Consider the following 26,607-nt stretch of genomic DNA (forward strand, 5'->3'; position numbering starts at 1 on the left):
GATATTGTGGGCCTTTTAAGATACTCAAGCGAAGTTGCTTATAAACTCTCTTTACCTGCATACTCTTGTATTCATCTGGTTTTTCATGTAAGTCGTTTACGTAAACGCTTGCATAGGGACAACAATATCATTGACCAGCAGATTTTGGTTGATTTCATTGAACCTCCAACCCAATTGCATGAACCTGATTGAATTCTTGACTATCATGATTTACGTATTCGTCATCATGTATGTCATCAACATTAGTCAAGTGGAAATAGTCAAGTGGAAAGACGACATGAAGTGAAAAAACATTAGTGTTCTTAAGAAGAAAAATTTCACTTTTTTTTTTGAGGACAAAAACACTTCTCGAAGGGGGAGGAAGTGGGGACATAAATGGCACACTAAACCCTATAGATGCAACTAATAACATCAATGTATGCGGTTCGAGCTCCCCCTTCACTTCGAGGTGTTGTCATGATGAAGTTGAATGATCATGATCTGCTAGCATAGACATCTTCTGTAGATTTCCTTACAGGTCGATGAGGATGGGGCTATTCTCTGACTGCCAAGAAATCTCATATCTTGAGCGAAATAAATTGAAAAGACCGATGAAACAACAAATCCAAAGGATGTAATCAGCAAGTGGAGAGTGGGCACATTCCTTACGGTTGGGTGATGATGATGCCACCTCCCCGTCATTTTTTTTTGTGGACACGGTATGCAAGCACATACTTCAATGATCATGATTTTCTGAACCCATGTGTGTAGTGTGACTACCCTATACGAACCATTCCCCTAAAGAGTAATGTGCTTTGCGGCGGATTTGAACGCGTACTGCCTAACGCTAAACAACGCAGCGAAAGCTATTCGGGAATTGCTGTGGTAAGTGGGGGGTGCGCGATTCTCTGCAGGCAGCGGAAAATGAGCGTGGCGCGAGCGTTCCATGGATGTGTGCGCAACAGTGACCGTGCTGGCTAAAGCAGGGCTGTGCCTAGGGTTTTTATTCAGGCTTCTTCTGTGGCAGGTAAAAATGGGTCTGCGTGCTCGTCTGGATGCCATGGAAAGTCATTCCACTGCTCAACATTGGAAGAGGCAGCGCTGCTTCCGTGCCACAAGCGGGCTTGCAAGCTTATGCTCTCCTGATGGCAGCCTTGCGCATGCTCCTGCTGACGGGTATCGCAGCATTCTTGAAAATAATTATTACAAGCAGAAAGAGAGTTTGAGCCAGTTTGTGTCGTCCTCAGTAGTGCGAAGGAGCGCCTTGAATCCAAATATAGGCTCGAATAAGTCTCGCTTCCCACTCGATGAGGCCTCAACTTTTGACCCACTTGGCATTGTACATTTTGGATCACATCCATATGATGCACCTGCCAGCGTGAGTGCCAGGGAACACCATTTGCAAGATTTTCAGCTCCACAATGATAGTACATCTTCAAGAATGCAACGGCAGCCTTTTCCATCTTCTGAAAAATACTCTGCAGCTGAAACATTGGTTGATATGCATGGCTCCGATCCGGCTGATGTTCGTTCTTCTCTTAATGATGTTTCTGCAGCTGAGGCATTGGTTGACATGCATGCAGCTTCATCTCAGCATGCAATGAAAGCTGCCACTACTTGCTCCATTTCGCGCGAACCATCTACACATTCAGGCTCTTTACGCATGCAGCAAGTGCATAGAGAAACCATGTCAAGAGAGACTTTGTGTCAAGCTTTTGAAACAAGCTTGACTCTTCCAAAAACAGTTTCTGCACCAATTTCAGTGGGAGGAATCCCTAAGCAGGAACCTTTATATAAGCAATTGTTGGAGAAGAGACATGCAGATGATGCTCGCTTCAAAGAGTTGAAATCAAAAATTGAGGTTGAAGAGGCCCTTTTGGAAAGTCTGCGACGAACCAAACAAGCACTGTTTGAGTGCAAGAAAAAGGAGTCAATTCAATTACCAACAGTAATGTTTGGACCTGCATCATCTTCCCTTTGTTTGCAGCAAAAAAGTAAATTCTTCTAAGCTTGAGTTTTGTGCAGTCTGCTGCTTTCACACCACTATCTGAGGAGGAGGAAGAGGAAGTGTGCCAGGCTTTGAATGGATCAAACAGGTACCTCTTTGATAGTGGGAGCAAATTTACAACCTTGAGAGCAAGCTTTGGATCATGTAAATTGTGCAGAGCAATTGTAGTGTTGTAGATTTGAGAGTTTTAGCACTTTCAGGCATGAAGTTCTGGTGCAGCATGAAGCCTCCAATATCGATTTGTCAAGGGCAACTCTGCAGTGCTTAAAGCCTGGAGCCTGGCTGAATGATGAAGTAGGGGTTAAAAAAATAAATAAATTCGTGGATTTATTTGAAGGCGAGCTTGGTGTGCCTGTGTCTGAAAATAACTTTTATAATACTGTTTATGCCAGGTCATAAATCTGTACATGGAGTTGTTGAAGGAGAGGGAGTGCCGAGAGCAAAAACTTTATCTGAAATGCCACTTTTTCAACACTTTTTTCTTTAACAAGGTACACACAATTCTGCACTCAGTTTGCAAAGGCTTTCCATTGTTTACTTGCATAGGAGTTGATTTCTGGTGCTCATTGCAGCTTTATAAAGATGCTCGATCGTATGATTATAAAGCAGTCAGAAGATGGACTACGCAAAGAAAGCTTGGGTATTCTTTACTTGAATGTGATAAGGTATTTTTAAATGGAGAGGAATGGAATATTGAAGAGAGCATATGCATATGTTTATTGAGATAATCATTTGCAGATATTTGTCCCCATTCATAAGGACATCCATTGGTGCTTGGCAGTCATCAATTTGCGCGAAAAGAAACTTCAGTATCTAGATTCGCTGAAAGGCCAGGACCTGAATGCTTTACAGGCTCTTGTAAGTTTCTGAGCCAAGCAGTGCACCCTTAATCTCCACTTCTTTCTTGCAAGTGGTATAGGTGATAGTGGGAGGCAGGATATAGGTCTAAGGTTGTGGAATTTGTCTCGAATTTTAGTCTGAAGGGCCAGAGCATGTTTTACCGACAGTTTGCTGATAGGTCTTGTATATTGGATGAAATATGAGAGTCCACATTTTCATCACAATACAGATATAATGTTTCACTCCTTAAAATCTATGGTTTTTGTGGTTAAATTGTCACATGAAACATGCTTGCAGGCAAGGTACATTAGAGATGAAGCAAAAGATAAGGGGGCCGAAGTGGTCGATATTAGCAGTTGGGAACTTGACTGCCCGAAAGATATTCCCGAGCAAATGAATGGGTACTAAATTTTGGATTACAAACTTTTGAATCTGCTTTCTTGGCAGTTTTGTATGCCTTGGATTCATTTATTTGCATCTTGGGCGTGACATGGTTGACTGGTGAACCTAGTTTGACAACCTGAACTTAATAAGCTATCAAGAGGAGAAACCATGTTATACTGGCAACTTGTTATTGGAGCCGCTTTTGATTGCACAGGAAAAAGGTGTTTCTTAAAAAGTCAGATCTGTTAAGTAAACCAGCAATCTTTCTGAGACCATTTACGTCACAACATCTAAAAATGACACATGGCTAAAACACTGCTGAGAATAGAGGCTCTGACCCTGTAATGATCTAGGAATAGGGGTCCCCCCTCATACCAGCCTACTTGGTGGGCTCACACATGGGGTATGCAACCAGAAGGCATGTCTACCTCACATACAGCCGCCATCCTTTGCTCACCTCCTTGTCGGTCTCTTGACGCCTTCCCTGAAACTCAGGGTCAAGCACATAAGCTGCTGCATGAAGTGGAGAGTAGTATCCATTCCACCTCGACTCACACAAGCCATGAATCTCCGCATACTGAACAGGGTCAGGCACAAGCTTCTCAAGTGCCTCTATCATCCGATCCATGGCTTCATAGACTGTGCCAATGCATGGCTGCAAGCCATCCACCACTCGAAGTAGGTGTAGAATAGGCTTGACCATGGCGTCAAGAGTCTTCACCTCCTCCCACCAAGCGGCGTCGTCGACCGATTCTCGGTATTTCAATCCTACGGCTGATGTAGACTCCGGCATGGCCTGGAACTCATCACTGAGAAAGAGGCCCCTTAAGGCTCCGCCACATGTAGACAAGCGGCCTAGCATAAGCCAATTGAATGCAAATCTTGTCTCTGAATATTTGAGCAAGGACAAGTGGCTCCTCTTTGAGAATTCATGGCGCACTTTTTGATGGTTGAGCACAAAGGAGACAATTCGAGAGGCGTCACCAATGGTGGGTGAAATCCATGACAAGTTCCCTATGTCCTTGAGGAGGTTATTGAGGCAATGCGGCATGCAAAATGTGACATGGATGCTGGGATACATGCCCTCAATGATAGCTCTGGTTGCCCTATTTGACGCCTCTCCATCTGCAACCATACAAAGGACATTCTCCGGGCCGGTGATCTCTATGGTGCTTGTCCACTCCGCAACAAGCATCTCGGCGGCCTTGCCACTATCGGATGCATCATGTGACTCCACAAAGTACATCTCCCCTCGAGTAGGCCACCACCCCGTGGATGGACCGCTTGCGGGTGTCGCTCTATCTATCTACAAGGAGAGAGATGCCATTGGTCTCCCACAAATCCTTTGTCACTTGGGCCGCTTGCTCCACGGCAAGCTTCTCTTTGTCAAGGAGGGTGGTGCGAAGCCTCTCCGATGAAGGTGGCACATAAGAGGAGCTATTTCCCCTATTTTCGTAACCATGGTTCGAAAGTATGGAGACCTATCCACACAAAATAGAGCATGTTGTGTTAGTATGGAGAGTCGAGAGTCAAGAGTCGAGAAGTTATAACCCATTATGAATACAAAATGTAAGATTGCAATGTGCATATGCCAAGGGAAACTCTCCGCGAAGCATGGAAGGCAATGTGGTCGTGGAAGAAGAATCGGGCAACTGACCTATCCACCTCTTCCTTCAATTTAGGATTCCAATTTTCGTTGAGAGTGCTTTGGCGATGCGGAACGGAAGAGGACGGTGTAGATGCATGGCTCTTGAAGCTTCGAGAGATGTCGTCAAGGTTGGCTTCCCTTTGTTCTCGCGGTGTCGCTGTGGCGGAGGGATCAACGGCAACAAAACGGCCCCTCTTGGCCGCTTCCGCAACCTCATACACCGTGAGCTTCTCAAGAAGATCCAACCTCTTCTCGCCTACATGAGGGAAAAACTTCACCTCGTGACTGGGTTCATGAAGAAGATGGGCTCGCACTTTGTTTGAACCACCCGTTCTCTTGTGTGGGCATAGCTTGCATGTCCATGGTCTTGCAACGCCACCTTTGCCACGCGTGCTAAAGTCGACTTCATCCCACCTCGACCACGTTTGCACGGCGGGCCTCCTTCGAGAAGAACCGGCTTGAGAAGTGGAGTTGGCTTGAGATGACATGATGGTGGAGAGACTCGAGAGGGTAGAGCTTAGAAGTTAGAGGAGTTAGAAGAGAGCTTGTGTGGAGAGAGAGTAGAGGAGAGCTTCAAAGTGGGTAGAAGAGGGAGAGGAGAGCTTCAAACTTCAAAGTTGGTAGAAGAGGGAGAGACTTGAGAGTGGAGACTCAACTTTCAAGGGTAGATACTAGAGTGTAGAGTAGTCAATGGTCATGCTTGAGCCTTGAGCAATGACTCAATGAGGCTATGAGGCTTGAGCATTGAGTAGAGAGGAAAGTTGGTCACTTGAGCTTGAGGGAAATTGGAATGAGTATTAAGAGGCCCAAGGGAGCCTTTTATAGCCTCCCAAGGGCCAAGGCCTCCCAAAATGTGGTAGTTGGGCTGCAAACAGCCGTTTAAAACGGTCATAAACGACTACTTTTAGCCCGCCTGACTGCTGCCATTCCCGGCCGTCCCCGTCCGACCCCGTCCGATCCGGTCGTCCCCGGTCCGTCCCCGTCCGTCCCCCTGCGACCCGCCTGTCCGGCCAGAGATCCGGCCGTCCCAAGGCGTCCCCTTCCGTCCCCGGCCCGGTTATGGCTGTCCCCCGACCCTAGGGCCCGTCCCCCCCGTCCCCTGTAACTATGAAATTTAGAGCCACCACCGGATAGGAGACGAACCTCTTTAACAACCCTTTGGTCATCCAACTCTGCCATATTTTGGGAGGCCTCATAAGTAAGTCTCGGGAGTCTGGCTGGTCTCATCTTGTTGATTCAATGTAAAGAAAGGATAGAGCCTCCACTGCTATAGGTAGTACATCAAACTTGGCTATCATGTGGTACATATGGTTTTGGCTGTGAATCATTTGTGCTAGCAGTAAAATCTGGGGTTTCCCTAGTATGCACCATGATAGTGTGGATAAACCCGGTGTCCAATTTGAAGTTGCATACATCAGTGGAGGTGCCACCAGTGTGTTGAAGAGCGAGCACTTCGTGCGTGGCTCATGGAAACGCGCCTGATGACACTGCCTCTCAAGCATGGCTAGTGAAGCATATGCCTTTGTCAAATGATCCTGAGAGGCCTGTGCCATGAAGAACCTCCATGCTCTGCCACTGAAAGTGATTCCCAGATATACATGAGATCCCTCTACCTATCTGCCCTTAGTGAAGATTGATGGTCTTCGTACCCATGCTGAGGTGTGAAAGATCATAACCTTCCAGGAGGGTATCATTGCATGGTTGCACATTTGCAGAGGGACCTCCCAGTTGTTGAACTCTTTGATTGTTATGTGTAGTGGAAGTGATTGATGGTGAATGCTCAGGATGTGTGCTTAGTGCGTGCTCAAGGTTCCTTTTACTGAATGAGAGAGCAAAGACTAGAGGGAGAAGAGAGTGATAGTGTGAGTGAAGGTGTAATCACTTTCTGGTGAGGGATTGGATAGAAACATAGAGATAACTACAATCTATCACAGAGTGCTGACGTGGCATGCCCAACTAGAAGAGAATTGGCCGAGTGGACAAGAGGAATTGAACCCAAAAGATGGACCAAGGAGCCTAAAGGGGGTTAGGTATTAAAAATTGTCACAAAGTGATGACGTGGCTGCCCGTGGAAGAAAATGCTGACGTGGCGTCCATTAGACACACACACTGAAATGGTGAAGCGGCTGACCAGCTGGCTGCAGCGTAATTCGCGGGCGAGGCTGCCACATGGCACTGCGTACGGAAGACAATGCGTTTTGCGGAAGCCCAGCGCTCAGCTTTTGGACTGCTTTTTGCTACGCAAAATGCTGACTGGAAGTCTCCGCTGGCTAAAACGATTTATTCTACGCTAGCTTGAGAAGGAAGAGCTTTAAATTTTAAGATGCTTTAAAATTAGAAGCCCATTATTGGGGCAGTTTTTTATGGGAAGCTCTTGGATTTTTAAGCTTTTGGGGCTCTGCTCTTGGCATCCCATGTAACCTTTAAATATGTGAGCAGGCCTCTCACAACTCAGAGCATGTGGACGCAGAGTCTTGAGTGTGAGCGCCTGCCCGCACTCTTGTACTTTCAACTCAGATTAATACAAAAAGAAATACCGAAAGGGGTGTCACAAAGTGATGACGTGGCTATTGACAACAAAAACCCTAATTCCTGCAAACCCTAATTTGGGGACCATAACGCGTATGGAAGCCTGTCTTAGGAATATCTTCGAGTTTGTTTCGTATCTGATGATAGCCTGATCGCAGGTCTATCTTCGTAAAATACAACGCTCCATGGAGTCGATCTGTCAGATCGTCCATGTGTGGGAGCGGATACTTCTTCTTAACAGTGAGCTTATTTTATCCTTTGTAATCCACGCAGAAGCGCATAGTGTTATCCGTCTTTTGAGAAAGTAACACTAGCGCTCCCCACGGGGATTTACTTGGCCGAACAAAACCTCGGTTGAGATAATCTTTCAGCTGCCGCTGAATCTCGTGCTCCTCGGTTTTACTAAACCGATAGGGTTGCTTTGAGAAGGGCTGACTACCGGCCACCAACTCAATGCCATGATCTACTCCTCTCGAAGGCGGCAAGCCAGGAGGTAGATCATCAGGAAAAACATCCTTGAAATCAGTCATGATTTCTCGGATAAGGTTGGATTCGTCGAAATTCCTAAGTTCAACAGAAGAACATGAACATTTTTACGAAATTCAGTGACAGAAGTACTAAGCACTAATGAATCAAACCAAGCAGATGGTACACATTGATAAAAGTCAACATCAAAAGACTTTGTTCTTTTATACATTTCCAAAGCAGTAACAACTGGTATTGCAAAACCATTATTTATAGACTTCTAATTACAAAGCGACACAGATACATGAGGCATGTCCTGCTTAACAAAAACAAGAGAATGGTGTACATAGTCTATAAACAATGAGTCTTGTTTATCATAAAACCATGGAATTCCTAAAATAACATCTGCTCTGTCCAGGCGCGTGATGTGGAAATCCAGGTTCTCTCTGTAATCAGCTAGCTCGAGCACAAGTCTGGAATCATCCGATTCCATACATCCGTATCCTCTCCATGAGCCATCTTTACGCGATACTCATGGTCACTGTCTCGCGTCCGCATGCTCAGTTTTTGCATCAATTTTTGCATCCACAAAATTGTGTGAGCTTCCATTATCAAGGAGTACGGTCACGTCGTGACCATTGATCATCTCGGGGAAACGGAGAAGATCGTGCTTATCAAACACTTTGGTGCTAAAAGTACAGTTAGTGCATGAACTGTGCGTTAAATGATGGATTTCAACTTGAACAACATTAGAGTTACCTGAGATCTCGTGAATTTGAACCGAAGGACGACCTTGCGGTTTCTGTATCTTCTTCTTCTTCTTGGGGCAATCCTTGATTTGGTGACCTGTCAGGCTGTCTTGCCACATCCGAAGCAAGCTTCCTTCTTCACTGCATCAACAACTGAAGCATTTTTGGCTTTCTTCTTCTCCTGAGGAGATCTCGCCGGTGATTTGGACTTATACTGGAATCGGGGTCGCTTCCTCGAGGCACCCTCATCGGATTGATGGTTTGTAGTTCTTTTCTTCTCACAGCTCGCTCCATTTATCAAATGGAACGTCCTGGCTTTTGCCACAACGTGCGTAGAATCCACCTTGCAGAAGGTGAGCGCTTCTTTGAAAGCTGTTGTATACTTATTAAAAGATAGAGCTTTCATCGAAAGACTCTGCAATTTAACATAAGCTTTCAAAGAATCCATTTTGGCGAAATCCCTCTTGAATTTCACACAGAAATCAGCCCACGTCGTAGGCTTCTCTGTCATGTCGCACCACCAGGTAAGCGCCTTACTGCGCAGATAGAGAGGAATCGTCTGAATCCTCCGTTCATCATGCTCCCCATGGAGATCAAAATACGTGGTCCAGTGATGCAGCTAGTTATTTACGGCCAGTTCTGTACACTCCTTATCTTCACCTGAGAAATTTGTAGTTTTGTATGGAATTGTGGTAGTCGAACCACCCTGTGAACGCTCAAAAGCAGCAATCTGCGTCCGCAATTGCTGGAGATGGGTTTCGCCCTCGAAAATACGCGCAATCGTTGACTGAGCCGTATTTTCTAGAGTAGTAAGCCGGGAACTAAGCCCTTGCACGACCCCTTCGGGAGAGGCCAAGTGAATGTTCTCCTGAACGTTCGTGTATTCCAGAGCGGTAACACGCTGGTTGAAACTCTGGAAAGTACTTGTAATCCATGTGTAGAGAGTATGCGTGAATGGAATTTGAACATTACCTGGCGCGTCGTCATGCTGCATATCCGAGCTGGAGGAATCCATGGCAAAGTGTGTGAAAAACTGGAAGTTTCATGCGAAACTGGGCCTTTCCTGCACATTTCGGTCGCGAATAGTTGAACTTCGAGGAGCTCTACGCGTCGGCGTGAGCGTCCGAAGGCGAGCAGGTGATGGCAGGAGCTCGGGAGCACGAGCAGGTGGGAGAGAGCAGACTTGAGAGAGGAGCAGGAGAGCTAAAATGAAGTTCTCTGTAAGTTTCTGTAAGTCTCTGTAAGTGAGTTTTAATAAATGACAGGTTTCAGACCATACTTTAAAAAACTCAAAATGTCCTGGCCATTTAAAATAAAAGGGTCCCTTAATAAAATGAAACAATCTATCATATAGCGTTAAAAAAAAACCCACGCAAAGCGACCAGCGTAGAAAAAAAAACTCAAGCGCTTAAGAAATCAAACACCTGTAGATGACGCGTGGAAGGGGGAGAGAAAAGAATCTGGCATGTGCCCGCTCGTGCTTGGCACGCAACAAAAAAAAACCACACTGGCTAATCCGCTCGCTTTCTCTCTCCTCTTGTGCTTTCTCTCTCTCTCTCTCCTCTTCTGCAGCGCAAGAACTCAGATGACAAGAAGTTTTTGCTGCATACTGAGAGCAGCCCCCTCTCTTCGCTCCACACTGGAGGCAACAGAGAAGGAGAGCCAAACTTCTTCTGTCTCTCTTTCACTCTCTCTCTCTTTCTACGTTTCGCACAGAGAACATTACAGAGAGTTTTAATTGTATACTGAATTTTAATCTAAAATCAGCAATTCAAAAGAAATTCACTAATTTTGTCAAAAATCAGTAAATTTAATGAAAAACTTGCACTTCTCAGCTTTTCTGCCCGCAAAATTGCTGAAGTTTATAAAAAATCAGCAAAATACACATTAAAGTTCACCTGCAAACATGTTCATGAGAAGAAAATAATCGATGAGACAGTTATTTCATAAAAAATTACATAAAACAGTGATTATCCGACTCTAACCAGCCCGTAGGTGTGCACACAGTCCTTCGTGCAGCCAAGCCGGCTCTGAGACCATGAAACGAACGTGGAGAGTGGATCTCCCGGCTACACGGACCGCCTATAGACACGCGTCAGACAAACCACCCGACCATAGCCACCATCCGGCAGCTCCTTCGTGCTGGGGCTAGCGTCCGAGGACGTAGGCGTGCACCTGTAAGACCAAGCATCCCATACCACCCGGCCTCACCTCCTCGAGGTGACCTCGCGCACTCCTAGCCTCACGGCCTAACCACTGTCTCTTTGCCAATGGGGGTCAATAATTGTAAATGAGGCCTTGGCCTCCCTTTTATAATAATGGGCGGCCACACTGGTCGGGTTCACGCTACGTCCGCCCGGACACTGGACGCCTATCTTGACGGTGTCTGGGCTAGATCCCCTCTCTTGTGAGCGGGACATAACAGTTGTATTCTTCGCTCTCTATCTTTCAGTCTCAGCACCTTCATTCACAGTGTTCATCCACTTTGTTTGTGTCCATTGCACTCTCTCACTAAAGGAACAGAAGGCTCTCCCTTCCGTAAGTAAAAGGAACCCTTGAGCAGAGTTCGGAGCACTCATCTTGAGCAAAGTTCAACATTGACTTCCGCTGCACCTTACACTACAAGACAACTTTTCGGACGACTTTCGGTTTATTTGAATTTTTGGTGATGCCTTTTGGCCTTACCATTGTTCCAACGACCTTTAACCGAATGATGGATTTTCAAAGAGTACATATCTTTTGCTGGCACTTTCTTTGATGACATTATTGTCTTCTCCAAGGATGAGACAGAACACAGAGAACATCTGCTACAAGTCTTTCAAGCATTGCACGATCACAAATTGGTGATAAATGCAAAGAATTTTTCCTACCAGAGAAACACTTTTTGGGACACATCGTCTCAGCAGAGCATGAGTGCAGATGGACCCGGCCAAGATTGAGACTATACGTGATTGGCCCAATTTGAAGAATGTCCATGAAGTTAGAAGCTTCTTGGGCTTATGTTCTTACTACCGGCAATTCATTAGAAAGTTTGCAGAGGTTGCTTCCCCTTTGCATATCTTGACACAAAAAGGAATCCCTTTCTTGTGGGGACCCACAGAGGTGACTGCCTTTTAAACTTTGAAAGAGAAATTGACTACAGGACCAGTTTTGACTTTGCCGGATTTGCAGAAGTCATTCGAAGTATATTGTGATGCTTGTGGTCGTAGTCTGGGTGCGGTCTTAATGCAAGAAGGATTGTGTTTGTACAACGGCAGTTCATTCGAAATTTTGCAGAGGTTGCTTCCCCTTTGCATATCTTGACACAGAAAGGAGTCCCTTTCTCGTGGGGACCCACAGAGGTGACTGCCTTTCAGACTTTGAAAGAGAAATTGACTACAGGACCAATTTTGACTTTGTCGGACTTGCAAAAGTCATTTGAAGTATATTGTGATGCTTGTGATCGTAGTCTGGGTGCGGTCTTAATGCAAGAAGGCCATGTCATTGCTTACGAGAGCCGATTGTTTTCAAGGCCGGAATTGACAGTACAGATTTATGAGAAAGAGCTTTTGGCGGTATCCATGCTCTTACTCAGTGGCTACACTACCTACTCGGAGCTGATTTTACTGTCTTTACAGACCATCAGAGTTTAGGCTACTTCTTGTCACAGAAGCAACTATCAAAAAAACAGATGCGGTGGGCGAACATCTTGTCACAGTTTCACTTCAAGATTGTCCATGTGCAGAGACAAAAGAACTTGGTGGCAGAAGCTTTGTCCCGGAAGCAGTTGGTCTTGACTATTTCCACGATACAGCATAGAAGCTTCGAGGACATGGTCGATTTTAGTACGCCATAGATCTAGATTTTGTAGATGTATTCGGTCGAATACAGAATGGGGAGGTAGTAGCGGGATATTCCATTCGGGATGGCTACTTGATGAAGAAAACGATGTTGTGCGTTACACGGCCGTTGTGGGAAAAGGTTCTAACCGAATGCCACTGTCCACCATTTACGGGTCACCGCGGCATTGATACCACCTTGAAAGGTGTGGAGAGATACTTCTTTTGGTCGAGACTGAAGAAGAACATGGACGATTTTGTACGTAGTTGCTTGGTATGCCATAAGGTCAAGTTTGACAGGCATAAAGCACAAGGATTGTTACAGCCTTTACCCATTCCCATCCGCCCATGGGAAAGTATTGCAATGGATTTCATTTTTGATCTCCCGAAGACACAGAGTGGGCACGATGGTATCTAGACTGTTATTGACAGATTTAGCAAGCAAGCTCATTTCATTCCAATGAAGAAAATAGTCAAGCCGGATCACTTAGCGAGACTGTGCATTGCCTAGATATATTCAGATTACATGGCATGCCTGAGATAATTGTCTCTGAAAGAGACCCCCGATTTACAAGTTTGTTTTGGAAGGCTATTTGGGAGAACATTGGCACGCGGTTGCAGCAGTTCTCGTCATCTTTCCACCCGCAGACAGATGGGCAATTTGAGATCGCAAATTCAGTCGTTCTGTGTTTATTGAAGTCATACATTTAGGATTAGAAGACTCAATGGGAAAAGTATTTGTCCTTGGTGGAATTTGCCTATAATAACGATCCACTTTTCGACGGGGAAGGCGCCATTTGAGATTATTGAAGGTGCTTTGAAGGTTCCACCCTTCTTAAGCACGAAAGATAAGACTTTTGAAGCCGACCAGTACACGAGGGACTTGGACACAGCTTTTGCCAAGTTCTGGGAGACTTTACAAAAATCTCAGGAAAGACACAAAAAGGCAGTAGATCGACACCGTCGCGATTTGAAATTAAAGGGGAACGACTGGGTGCTCTTATGTTTTGAGAAGGCACGCCTGAGAAAGAAAAAGGGAAAGGAGCTGCTTTTTTCAAAGCTTAGCATGAGATACTATGGACCTTTCCAGATAAAAGAAAAGATAAATGATGTCTCCTGTAAACTGAAGTTGCCCGATACTTGGAGAATTCACGATGCTTTTCATGTGAGTCCCCTGAAGCCTTTTAAAGGCGATGTGTCTGATGATGGGGAGCCATATGAGCAACCCGAAGTGGAGGAAAGTGAGGAGATACTCGTTCCAGAACAGATACTGACACATAAAGATAGAAAGATAAAAGGTAAAGTGATAATGCGGTTCTTGATTAAATTCAAGAACTATCCCGCATTGGATGCGAAGTGGATGGAGGAGGAGGACCTAGCAGATACTCCTCACATTGTGAAACTTTACCTTGAAGCATTTAGTTTAGCATAATCTACTTCGATAGAACCCCGATTTCAGCCTGGGCGGAATTTGGTGCAGCGGGCTTGCACAAGAGGGGAGTCACTCCGCTCCTTTGTCAACAGATTGCCTCGATTTTTGATAATAGAGTCATTGATGTCCTACTGGGTTTCAGGGATAGCTGACAATGATCTGCTGTAATGACTTTAAGATTTGGAATTCCCGATAATATAATACTGATTTGTACTTGACTTGTTTGAGTGCAGGTACTGATAGACGAAATGATTGCAACATTGTGGTCCGATAAATCTCTATAGACATGATTGTAATAAGGATTAGTTAATTGGGTATCTGAGAGGTCCCAATTGGATCTAGATGCGATTGCTAAATATGTTGCCGATTAATCATGGTCTGAGATTAGAATGATTTTTGAATGTGATTTGTCATGTGATGTCTTGTAATGGTGTAATAGACTTGGACACACCAAGTCAAGAATCTACCGCGACAGCACAAATAAACACTTCAAAACAGTTCACAGTTCACAATTGATTCGACAGTGGCCCGGCGGAGTTCCGTGCCTAGAGATATTGGCCCCAAAGACTGGCGCCCCTTTCGGTATTTCTTTTTGTATTAATTTGTGTTCAAAGTACAAGAGTGCGGACATGCGCTCACACTCAGACTCTGCGTCCAGATGCTCTGAGTTATGAGGCCCTGCCCACGTATTTAAGCGTACAAGGGATGCCAAAAGCAGAGCCCCAAAAGCTGCCCATAAAAAGCTGCCCCAAAACATAGGCTTACAATTTAAAGCATCTTTAAAAATTAAAGCTCTTTCTCTCTCTCAAACTTGCGTGGAAGCAAAAAGCAACAAGTGCGTAGGAATTTCTAGCCTGAGCTTTGCGTAGAAAAAGTAGCAAAAGCTATCTGCATTTTTCGCCGCTTTTTACGGGCTGCCACGTCAGCAAGTACGGCACTGTTCTGTATGGATCTTGCCATGTCATCCTGCCGTGTCAGCTTGCCACGTCAACCTGCAGTTTTTGGGAGCAGGCTGCAGAGAGTGTGTGTGTTGTGGGCATGCCACGTCACCAGATTGTGACATACCCCCCTCTTGAAAGCATTATGATCGCCCTCGATTACGCTTGCAAAACAGACAGAGGCCATAAACTGTCTTAGCAGACACTGACTGTTAGTACCGACGCACTAGGAACACACATCTAGCACATGTACCAATCGACAATCACATCACAGGACATCACTTGGCAACACAGGACATCACATGACAAATCACATTCAACATGCTTTTGGATCTTAGACCATGATTTATCGGCAATGCAATTAGCAATCGCATCTAGATCCACTCAAGACCTCATAGATGCTCGATTGATTAACCCCTATTGCAACCATGTCTATTCGAGATCATTCAGACCAAAATGCTACATTCATTTCGTCTATCAGTTCTTGCACTTAAAAACAAGTCAAGAACAAACCAGTTTCACATTCAAGAATTCCATTTCATAAAGTCATATAACAGTATACTGTCAGCTCTCAGTATCCCTGAAGCTCAAAGAGACATCAATGACTAGTATTCTAAAATCAAGGCATCTCTTGACAAAGGAGCGGAGTAACTCCCCTCTTGTGCAACCCACTGTACCAGATGTCCGGCCAAGCTGAATTCTGGGTTCCATTTGGAATAGACTACGCTAAACCAAAAGCTTCAAGGTAAAGTTTCACAATCTGAGGAGTATCTGCTAGGTCCTCTTCCTCCATCCACTTTGCAGCTAGAAGTGAAATTGTGACAATATGTTCGCCTACCGCATCTGTTTTTCCGATAGCTGCTTCTGTGACAAGAAGTAGCGTAAACTCTGATGGTCTGTAAAGATAGTAAAATCCGCTCCGAGTAGGTAGTGCTGTCACTGAGTAAGAGCATGGATAACTGCCAAAAGCTCTTTCTCATAAATCTGTGCTGTCAATTCCGGCCTTGAGAACAATTGGCTCTCGTAAGCAATGACATGGCCTTCTTGCATTAAGACCGCACCCAGACTACGACCACAAGCATCACAATATACTTCAAATGACTTGCAAGTCCGACAAAGTCAAAATTGGTCCTGTAGTCAATTTCTCTTTCAAAGTCTGAAAGGCAGTCACCTCTGTGGATCCCCACGAGAAAGGGACTCCTTTCTGCGTCAAGATATACAAAGGGGAAGCAACCTGTGCAAACTTTCAAATGAACTGCCTGTAGTACGAACACAATCCCAAGAAGCTTCTAGCTTCATGGACATTCTTCAAATCGGGCCAATCACGGATAGTCTCTATCTTAGCCGGATCGATGTGCACTCCTGCTGCTGACACAATGTGTCCCAGAAAGTGTATCTTTGCATTAATAACTAACTTGTGATCTCGTAATGCCTGATGATTTGAAGCAGATGATCTCTATGTTCTGCCTCATCCGTGGAGAAAACAATGATATCGTCAAAGAAAGTGCCAACAAATAGCCTGTACTCTTGAAAAATCCTGTCCATCATGCGGTTAAATGTCTCAGGAGCATTGGTTAGGCCAAAAGGCATCATCAAAAACTCAAATAACCCATAAGTCGTTCGAAAGGTTGTCTTGTAGACGTCTCTCGGCGCGATTCGGATCTGATGATACCCACTTTTCAAGTGTATCTTGCTAAAGCACGAGGATCCCTGAAGTCGGTCAAGTATATCATCGATTCTAGGAATCGGAAATTTGTTCTTGATGGTGATTTTGTTGAGAGCTCTATAATTGATGCGCATTCTCCAAGATCCGTCTTTCTTCAAAACCAACAACACTGGAGAGCAGTACGGTGAAGTACTAGGCTGGACAAGACCCTTTTCCAAGAGGTCTTTCACTTGGTTCATAATCTCTTCGTTCTGGGCTCGGCTCACACCGTAAGGTGGCCGGTTGGGTGGTGTGCTTCCAAGTATCAGATCAATGGTAGGATCTTCAAGACGAGCGGGTGGTAACTCGCCTGGCAGGCCTTCTGAGAAGCAATCGGCATGAGAGTGGAGAAAATTTTGGCGTTCTTTATCAAGTTCAGACATGTTTGTCCTCTTCTCATCACTCAACTCTTTCATAAAGATCGAGTAAACAAACAGAGTGGATTTCATTAACTTTGAAATGGTCGAAGCCGATACAATAGGGACAGACTTGCTCTTAAGTTTAATATCAAGTACAATAGTTCTGCCCTTCTCTTTGGTCAAAGTCACTTTTCTCACCTGATAGTCGACCACGGTCTTGTTCTTGTGGTACCAGGGAATTCCCAAGAGAACATCACAACCTTCCAAAGGCATTATGTAAAAGTCCTCATGCCTCACCCCTGACAATGCAATTGAAGTTTGCCAATGACAGGTGTAATGGCTACGTCCCTGCCGGGTGCTGCTAGAACTGCCTTCGCAAGTGGTCCCATCCGATTGGGAGTGATCTCGAGCCGCGCCGCCAATCCCGGTGAAATGAAGTTGGCCTTGGCTCCTCCATCAAAGAAGATCAGGGCTTCTTGGTCTTTCACTTTGCCCCAAGCTCGGCAAAGTTCTGTACTCTCGTCCATCGTGCTGGGATCGGTACCCATGCAATCTGGAACCAGTCCTATTTTCATCTTGCCTTTTCTTCCACGTTCCTTAGCTGCTCTCAAACTCTCAGGCCTCTCGTCGTCCTTGTCGTTCTGTTCTATCTGTGCCTTTTTAGGGCACTTCACGGAGATATGCCCAGTTTCCCCGCATCCAAGGCACTTCCCTTCCGTGATATAGCGAGCTCTCTCCTGAGGAATGAGTTTGGGTCGTGCATCTTTCTTTTCTGGGTTGCTCTTCCTGTTTCTTGGATGTCGTGGTATTTAGTCAATACTATGCATGATGGAGCTGATGGTTATATTGTCTTGTGGGTGACTACCATGGGTCTATACCTTGCACTTTCCTTCAAGGGTGAATCTGGGCTTATCCTGGATTCATCTAGGTATATGCTCTTCCTGTTTCTACTTTCATTTGTCGAAGTCTGTTCGGCTCTTTGCGTCATGATCTCATCGGTGGGGTAGGTCAAGCTGCGAGAGTGAATGGAAAAACCCCGTTTTGCATGACTCATCAACTCCTGAATGGAAGCTGACTTTTGTTCCAAGCAGTGATCTCGGATCTCTGAAGGAAGACCCAAGGTAAACCGCTCAATCTGTTCCTTGAACGAGATCTTCTTAAATGAACAGGCGGGTAGAAAGGAGCTCCAGAATCTCTCGCAATAAGCGTCCACTGTATCCTTCTTGGTTATCCGAAGATGGTTCCAAGCAATTCGTATATCGCGTTCATACTCTCGAATCAGCCAAGAAGAAATAAAAAGCCTCTTGAATTTCAGCCATTTAACTGGCGCAATCTTGTTTAATAGAAGCGTGGACCACCAAGTTCGAGCATTCCCCTTAGAGTAAGAGGCAGCTCTCCGAATCTTAGAGTGCTCTGAGTAACGCCCTCCCGCGAATGCGATGTGAAAGTGCTATACCAAAGACAAAGCCTTTGAAGCATCTCTATAACCAGAAAACATGTCAAATTTAATTGACTGGCCACCTTCCTTAAACTCTCTGACTTTCTAGCTTTTGTCTTCCAGAAAGTCATACTGGTTGGCTTTGTAAAAATTTTTCTTCTTTGCATAAAAGCTGTTGTCATCAGAGTCCGAACTATCTATAGACGAGTCCTCGGTAGAACTGTCAACCACGGGGCGAGATTTAGACTTCTTGGCCTTTTTCTTGCCCTTTCCGAAGTGTTGCTTTTTACTTCGCTTTTTGTCTTTTCTGTCTTTTTCGCTCAATTCGGATGAGCTAGAAGAACTGCCAGAAGAAGAAGAAGAAGAAGAAGAAGAACTGGGAACTCCTTCAAATCGAACACGCTTCTTCTGTTTCTTTGCCTTTTCAAAAGTAGACTGACGACCCAAATAACCCGGGAAGTCAATGCCTTTCTTTTGCTTTTTGTCATGCTTTTTAGCTTTGTTCTGCGCGTCAAAAAGCTGAGCAATTCGTGCATCAACCACCTCTTCTAATTCTTGCTCTGTATACTTCCTAGGAGTAGGAGGTTTCTTGAGAGCGGGTTTGGGGGGTGGTTTTGTGGTCTTCTGCCACTGCAGTTGCACCTCTTCGAAAGAAGTCTGGCTCATATATTTTGCCAACTTCGGGTCCTTGGCAAAATTAAGCATCATCTTTGTTGCATCGCCGATCAATTGTCGACGCTCCATCTCTTGACGCTCCGCCTGAGTAGGCCAAGGCGGGCCGCACTCCTCGCGTGAATCTTTGTTGTGATCCCTTCCCGCATCTCCGGATGTAGAGGGAGTTGATTGATCTTTGCTTGAAGCCATAAGTGCCGCGGAAAAAAAAGGGATCGGATTTCCCGTAGAAGAGAAATCGGCCGTGCTCTGATACCATTGAAACAGACTTGGACACACCAAGTCAAGAATCTACCGCGACAGCAAAATAAACACTTCAAAACAATTCACAGTTCACAATTGATTCGACACTGGAGTTCCATGCCTAGAGATATTGGCCCCAAAGACTGGCCCCCTTTCGGTATTTCTTTTTGTATTAATCTGTGTTCAAAGTAGAAGTGCGGGCAGGCACTCACACTCGGACTCTGCGTCCAGATGCTCTGAGTTATGAGGCCCTGCCCACGCATTTAAGGACTACAAGGGATGCCAAAAGCAGAGCCTTAAAAGCTCCCTATAAAAAGCTGCCCCAAAAAATAGGCTTACAATTTAAAGCATCTTAAAAAATTAAAGCTCATTCTCTCTCTCAAACTTGCGTGGAAGGAAAAAAGCAACAAGTGCGTAGGAATTTCCAGACTGAGCTTTGCGTAGAAAAAGCAGCAAAAGCTATCCGCATTTTCCACCGCTTTTTATGGGCTGCACATCAGCCAGTACGACGCTGTTCTGTACGGATCCTACCACGTCATTCTGCCATTAAGCTTGCAGTTTCCGAGAGTAGGCTGCAGAGAGTGTATGTGTGTTGTGGGCACGCCACGTCACCAGACTGTGACAGATGTCAAGTGATGTCCTGTGATGTGACTGTCGATTGGTACATGTGGTAGATGTGTGGTTCCTAGTGCGTCGGTACTAACAGTCAGTGTTTGCTAAGACAGTTTATGGCCTTTATTTGTTTTGCAGGCGTAATTGAGGGCGATTACAATGCTTTCAAGAGAGGGCGATTACAATGCAACAGGATGAAGACAATTGCCAAACCATAAACAAAACTGCTTATAGCATACCCATGAGAACCATAGTAAGATTTACAGGCTCATGTAGTGGGCACTGTGGATATATTGCTAGTACAGGAGCATAAGATTGCCACTCCGTTTGGCCTTGGACACAGCAGACCCGGACCCGCAGGCTGACGTGGCAAAATGATACGGATTTTCGAAAATCATGCCGCGAATTGCGTTGACACGTGGCAGTTGTACGGATCAACTTTTAATGGCGCTAGCTGTACGGAATTTCTGAAAAAGCGTGGCTGAATTTACGTGGGCTGATTTTGGCAGCTTTTGAGCCCATTGGTTTATTTTAAGAAGCCTAAGGGCTTTTGATTTTTGGGGCTCTGCTTTTGGGCATCTCTTGTAACTTATAAATAAGTGGGCAGGGCCCTCACTTCTCAGAGCATCTAGACGCAGAGTCTGAGAGTGAGAACCCTCCCACTCTCTTGTACTTTGAACACATATTAATACAAAAAGAAATACCGAAAGGGGCACCAATCTTTGGGGCCAACATCTCTAGGCACGAAACTCCGCCGGGCCGTGTCGAATCAATTGTGAATTGTGAACTGTTTTGAAGTGAATCTCTGCTATGTCGCGGTAGAATCTTGACTTGGAGTGTCAAAGTTTGTTACATCAGATGCTTTTGGGTGCTGTGCTTTTGGATCAAGTGCTTTTGGGGCTCTGCTTTTGAGCAACCCTTGTAAGTTTAAGTGCCTTGGGGCCACTCTTCCGGAGAGCATATGGACGCAGAGTCTTGTAGAGGTTTGGAACCTCGGGAGTTGTACTTTGTGAAGAGCAATAATAAAAAAATACTGAAAGGGGCTCCAGTCTTTGGGGCTGTCACAAAACGGGAGCGTACACGAGCACTTGAAAATCTGAAAATTGAAATACTTTGCAAATGTGAGAGAAGGGAGAAGACCGACACAGTATTGGGGACCAGAAGATGGGCTGGTCCCCCCCCGTTAAGAGTATTCTTTATTCAGGGAGAATTCTTATACAAGCACGAGAACCCGAGGAAACCCCTCCGTTCTGTAATCTTAGACCCGAAGGTCGTGCTTTCCCGTAAAGGGCTTGGGCACAAGGCCGTTCCTTCCCGTAAGGGACTTAGGCGCGAAGCCGTACTTTCTCGTAAGGGGCTTAGGCATGCAGCCGTACTTTCCCGTAGGGGACTTAGGCGCGAAGCCGTACTTCTCGTTAAGGGCCTTCTCGTAAGACGGGAGATTCCTTCAAAACAAACCACACAAAGCAACAATTCTCAATGCGTATCAACACCTTATACCTGTCGCTCCTTGCTCGGAAAAGCGACCTCCGTGCTTCGTAGTCTCGCGATCTCTTGCGGCAGAGTCTTCTCTTGCTGATGTTGGTACCTCCCGTGAGTGAGGGCATGTGGTGCTTTTATAGCTCCCTGGCCACTGCACGAATAACTGCTCGCGTAGAGATCGCGGTCGTTTTTTTTTTTTTTTTTGCGCTGTTCTACCCGAAATAGGGAGAGAGAATTCGCTGGCTGGTTTTGTTGCTTTATCTTCTAAGTGGCTGCCCACTTATTAAGTGGGTGGCCGGCATATTTTAAAATTGGTATGAACCTGCCCAAAAACTCAATAAAACTTTATAAGTTAAAACCAATGCATTTAACAACACTTCCCAGGCGTCCCTGGATGCAACCACATGCACGAATGCAATGCAAACATAGATTCCTCGCGGGAAAGCGTTTGCCTTCCCGCGATTGTTCCTGCTTTTCGAAAAAAGCTTCATTGAACCCATCTTTATTCTTGTGCTTGCGTTCTTACGCGTATTTTCTTACTCAATTCGGATTTCCTCCTTAGCCTATGGAATGCCCCCTTTCTGATGCACCCGTCACCCATCATGTGACGCATCAGGGGCACCCGTAACCCGGCCCTTTCCACCGAACTTACGGAAACTCCTTCGCGATGTTTACCGTCACCCATCAAATGACACATCAGAGTTGTTCGTTCTTGATGGCAGTTCCTGTAGCTACAATCTTTGAACAGTTCTTAGTGCACACAATAAAATATCCTAAAAAAGAGATTAATCATTAAAAATAAGAAAAAAGTCCAATTAGCAACATCCCTCTGGCTTCTAAACAGTTGACCTCAAGTGAAGTGCTTGGACATATACCTCCAGTATCTCGGGATAAGCTGCTAATTCCTCCTGCGCCATCCACTGAGCATCTAGATTCGAATAGTTCTTAAACTTAATCAAATACTTCCGTGTTATCTTTCCGGACTTAAGGGGCCGCTCCTGATGACTTACAATCTGCTCCGGTTGGAGTATTTCTTCTGTTTTCTCAACCTCAGGAGGTTCCTCAGCACTTGGCTGACTTGGAGGCGGTCCCACATACGGCCGGAGTAAACTGACATGGAAAGCATTGTGGATTCTCCAATTAGGCGGTAGCTCTAATCGGAGTGTAACATCATTCACTTGCTCAGTGATCTTAAACGGCCCATAATAACGGGTAGAAAGTTTTACCACCTTCCCCTTATGAGACGCTTGTTTCTTAAGTCTTGCCTTCTCAAACTTGAGTAAGACTAACTGCCCGACCGTTAAGTCGAGATTCCTCTTGTGCTTGTCTGCAGCTTTCTTATGCTTTTCTTGAGAGCGTAGAATAGCTCTCCTCACTTGCCCGTAGGCTGTGTCCAAAGCCCGGACAAATTCGTCAGCTGCGAAAATCTTATCCTTAGTTAAAAGGATAGGTGGAAGCAAAGGCTTACCATAAAGTATCTAAAAAGGTGCTTTCCCCGTCGATGAGTGTATGGTATTGTTATACGCATACTCGACAAGAGGCAAATATTTCTCCCAGTCAGATTGCCGGTCTGACACATAAGCTTTTAACATATCCAATACTGTGGAATTGGCTATCTCACTTTGCCCGTCCGTTTGAGGATGGTAGGCAGATGAAAAATTCAGCTTTGTACCAAGATTATCCATCAAGGCACGCCAAAAATTTCATGTCATGCGAGGATCTCGATCACTCACAATAGACTTAGGCATTCCATGATGCTTAAAGATCTGTGCTAGAAAGACCCTAGCCATATGATCTGCTTTGATCGTTTTCTTGACTGGTATAAAGTGTACTTGCTTGCTAAACCGGTCCACAATGGTCCAGATTGCGTCATTTCCAGTCTGAGTTCTAGGGAGGTCCATGATGAAGTCCATGGCAATACTTTCCCAGGGTTCATTAGGCACAGGCAAAGGTTGTAGCGACCCAGGCGTCTTATGCCGATCATACTTCACTTTTTGGCAAACCAAGCATTCCTTGACATACTTATCAATGTCTGCTTTAAGGCTAGGCCAAAAGAAATATCTTTCCATTGCTAAGGTTGTAGGGAGAATACCCCGATGACCCGCATAAGGCGAAGCGTGTGCTTCATCCATGATCTCATTTCTTAATGGTTCTGCCACACATATGGCCTGATGGTGGTAGAGATAACCGTCCCGAATGGAATAGGGAAACTCATTCTCTCCACGATGTAGCTTTCCCCAAATGGTGGAGAAGTCTGGATCATTCGGATACAAATCCGGTAGTGCTTCTAATTCTTGGTGATACACCGAAGTGATAGCGTTCACCCTTGGCCGCCTAGACAGTGCGTCTGCGACTACATTCTTACTCCCAGCCGTGTGAAGGATCTGGAAGTGAAACATAGACAAAAAGTTTGCCCATCTCATCTGCTTCTCAGATAGTTTCCTTTGTGTAAGAAAATACCGCAAATTCTGGTGATCAGTCTTGATCACAAAATCCGCTCCTAGAAGATAGTGCTTCCAATTGGATAAGGCGTGAATCACTGTCGTGAGTTCCTTTTCGTAGATTGATGCATGCAACTCTGCATCCTTAAGCCGTCTGCTTTCGTAGGCCACTGCATGGCCTTCTTGGTTTAACACTGCTCCGATGCAATCGCCTGAAGCATCGCAGTGAACCTCAAATGGTTTTCTTAAGTCAGGCACTATCAAAATAGGCCCATGGCTTAGCAAGTACTTGAGCCGATCAAAAGCTCCTTGTTGTCTCGATCCCCATATGAAAGGAATCTTCTTCTTTGTCAAGTCATAAAGTGGTCCTGCTACATGAGCAAATCCTCGAACAAACCTTCGATAATATGAACATAATCCTAGGAAACTACGTACATCATGTACCGTAGTGGGAATAGGCCAATCTTCTACCACTCCGATCTTGGCAGGATCCATACTCACTTGATTGTGAGAGACTATATGGCTGAGAGAGTGTATCTCTGAGAGAGAGAACTCGCTCTTCTTTGCATTCACATGCAACTCATGCTTTCGCAATTCTTGAAACACTAAGTCTAAGTGCTTCCGATGTTCCTCTTCTGACTTAGAGAAGATTAGTATGTCGTCAAAGAATACTCCCGTAAAAGCTCGATACGGGCTGAAAATGCGGTCCATCATGCGATTGAATGTCGCAGGAGCATTGGTCAAGCCGAAAGGCATTACCAAAAATTCATATAGTCCAAAGGTTGTGCGGAAAGCAATCTTATGGACATCCTCAGGGGCGATCCGTATCTGATGATACCCACTCTCTAAGTCTATGCGACTAAAGACACTTGCACCCTGCAACTTATCAAGTATATCATCAATCCGAGGGATCGGAAAGCGATTCTTGATTGTGATCTTGTTTAAAGACCGATAGTCTATGCACATTCGAAACGTGCCATCTTTCTTCTGCACCAGTAGAACTGGAGAGCAGTAGGGTGAAGCACTTGGTCGTACTAACCCTTTCTCTAGAAGCTCGTTGACTTGCTTCAAAATTTCCTCTTGCTGAGCAAGACTTACCCGATAAGGGGTTTGATTGGGAGGCGAGCTACCCGGTATGAGATCTATGCGGTGATCTTCTGGGCGTACCGGAGGGAGTTCATTAGGAAGTGTTTCTGTGAAACAATCTTTGTACTTTTCAATAAATTGAAGACGCTTCCCTTTCTCCATTTCTGTGTTTCCTTGAACATTTGGAATTTAGTTCGAGCTTGGTAGTGCGGGTTCCTTCCTTGCTTTCTCTTGCCTCGTAGAGGCTTGCTCTTGCCGTTGCTGCTTTAGCGGGCAATCAGGTTTCATATATCCTTTCTCGCCACAGTAGAAGCATCTTCCTTCTTCTCTGAAAGTTTGAAGTTGAGTAGGAGAAAGATACTTAGTTCGCTTGCCAGTGCCCTCTGGCTTCTAAGAATGATCATCGTCTCTAGATGGACGTTTTCTTCCTTGGCCCCCTTGGTCATCGTAGACCCCTCTTTGTCTTGCACGGTAAGTGCTATGCTCTATCTTTCTGGGCGTCCCAGTTGAGTGCAAATCCTAAGCAATGATTGCTGACTCCATCATCCTTTGAAGAGTATCATGCGGATACACCTTCATACTCTTTCGAAGCTGCGGTTGGAGATCCGCTTCGACCTTTCGTTTCTTTTCCTTGTCGGCAATCTTCATGGTTTTGTTGCTTTATCTTCTAAGTGGCTGCCCACTTATTAAGTGGGCGGCAGACATATTTTAAAATTGGTATGAACCTGCCCAAAAACTCAATAAAACCTTATAAGTTAAAACCAATGCATTTAACAACACTTCCCAGGCGTCCCTGGATGCAACCACATGCACGAATGCAATGCAAACATAGATTCCTCGGGGGAAAGCGTTTGCCTTCCCGCGATTGTTCCTGCTTTTCGTAAAAAGCTTCATTGAACACATCTTTATTCTTGTGCTTGCGTTCTTACGCGTATTTTCTTACTCAATTCGGATTTCCTCCTTAGCCTACGGAATGCCCCCTTTCTGATGCACCCGTCACCCATCATGTGACGCATTAGGGGCACCCGTAACCCGGCCCTTTCCTCCGAACTTACGGAAACTCCTTCGCGATGTTTACCGTCACCCATCAAATGACACATCAGAGTTGTCCGTTCTTGATGGCAGTTCCTGTAGCTACAATCTTTGAACAGTTCTTAGTGCACACAATAAAATATCCTAAAAAAGAGATTAATCATTAAAAATAAGAAAATAGTCCAATTAGCAACAGGGGCTAGGGCGTCTTGGCTTGGAACTCTGTCGTGCCGTGTCGTGCCGTGTCGAGTCTCCTTCTCTCTTTCTCTTTCATTCTCTCTCTCTAGTCAAGTTCAACGATTCTACAGTTTGTGTTGGTGTGTTGCTATTGAATTCTCACTTGGTGTGTCCAAGCCTGTAACAATGGTATTAGAGCTCATAACTATTCTTCTACGGAAGATTCGATCCCTTCTGTAGCACACATGGGTTTTCATGGAGAATCCAATAGAGACCACAACCGTATGATTGTTGGTCAGTGGGGAGATGAAGAAAAGTTGAAACCGAGCATGGGAATTGAAGAAACCAATGGAGCTTTTTGCAAATTTATGACGGGGAATTTCGACAAAACAGAGTACAAACGTCAATTGTAGGTTGACACGTTGTTAAAGATTGATCAAGTACTCCAAAGATTTGATATATGTGAAACACATGAAGGATTACTTGGTTAATGAGATTTACTCGAGATGGGGTGATGCCGTCAATTCTCCTCTCAAGACAGTAAAGAATGTGAAAGGAAAGCCGAGTGCA

The 26,607-nt window shown here is 45.2% G+C and overlaps 1 protein-coding gene across 1 annotated transcript in view; it reads left to right on the forward strand.

Moving 5' to 3' along the window:
* The first annotated feature begins 805 nt into the window (after nucleotides 1-805).
* Nucleotides 806-26,607, forward strand: part of LOC147440497 (uncharacterized) — a 42,160-nt gene continuing 16,358 nt past the window's right edge. The window contains exons 1-7 of the mRNA XM_086530217.1: nucleotides 806-1,927; nucleotides 2,005-2,075; nucleotides 2,188-2,281; nucleotides 2,380-2,478; nucleotides 2,560-2,652; nucleotides 2,726-2,845; nucleotides 3,125-3,228. Coding sequence (XP_086386343.1) covers nucleotides 926-1,927; nucleotides 2,005-2,075; nucleotides 2,188-2,281; nucleotides 2,380-2,478; nucleotides 2,560-2,652; nucleotides 2,726-2,845; nucleotides 3,125-3,228 — 1,583 coding nt within the window. The 5' untranslated portion in view covers nucleotides 806-925. The remainder of the gene's footprint in view (nucleotides 1,928-2,004; nucleotides 2,076-2,187; nucleotides 2,282-2,379; nucleotides 2,479-2,559; nucleotides 2,653-2,725; nucleotides 2,846-3,124; nucleotides 3,229-26,607) is intronic.

The sequence above is a fragment of the Adiantum capillus-veneris genome, chromosome 15, assembly GCF_014529385.1.
Source record: "Adiantum capillus-veneris isolate H3 chromosome 15, ASM1452938v2, whole genome shotgun sequence".
In the NCBI taxonomy this organism is placed as follows: Eukaryota; Viridiplantae; Streptophyta; class Polypodiopsida; order Polypodiales; family Pteridaceae; genus Adiantum; species Adiantum capillus-veneris.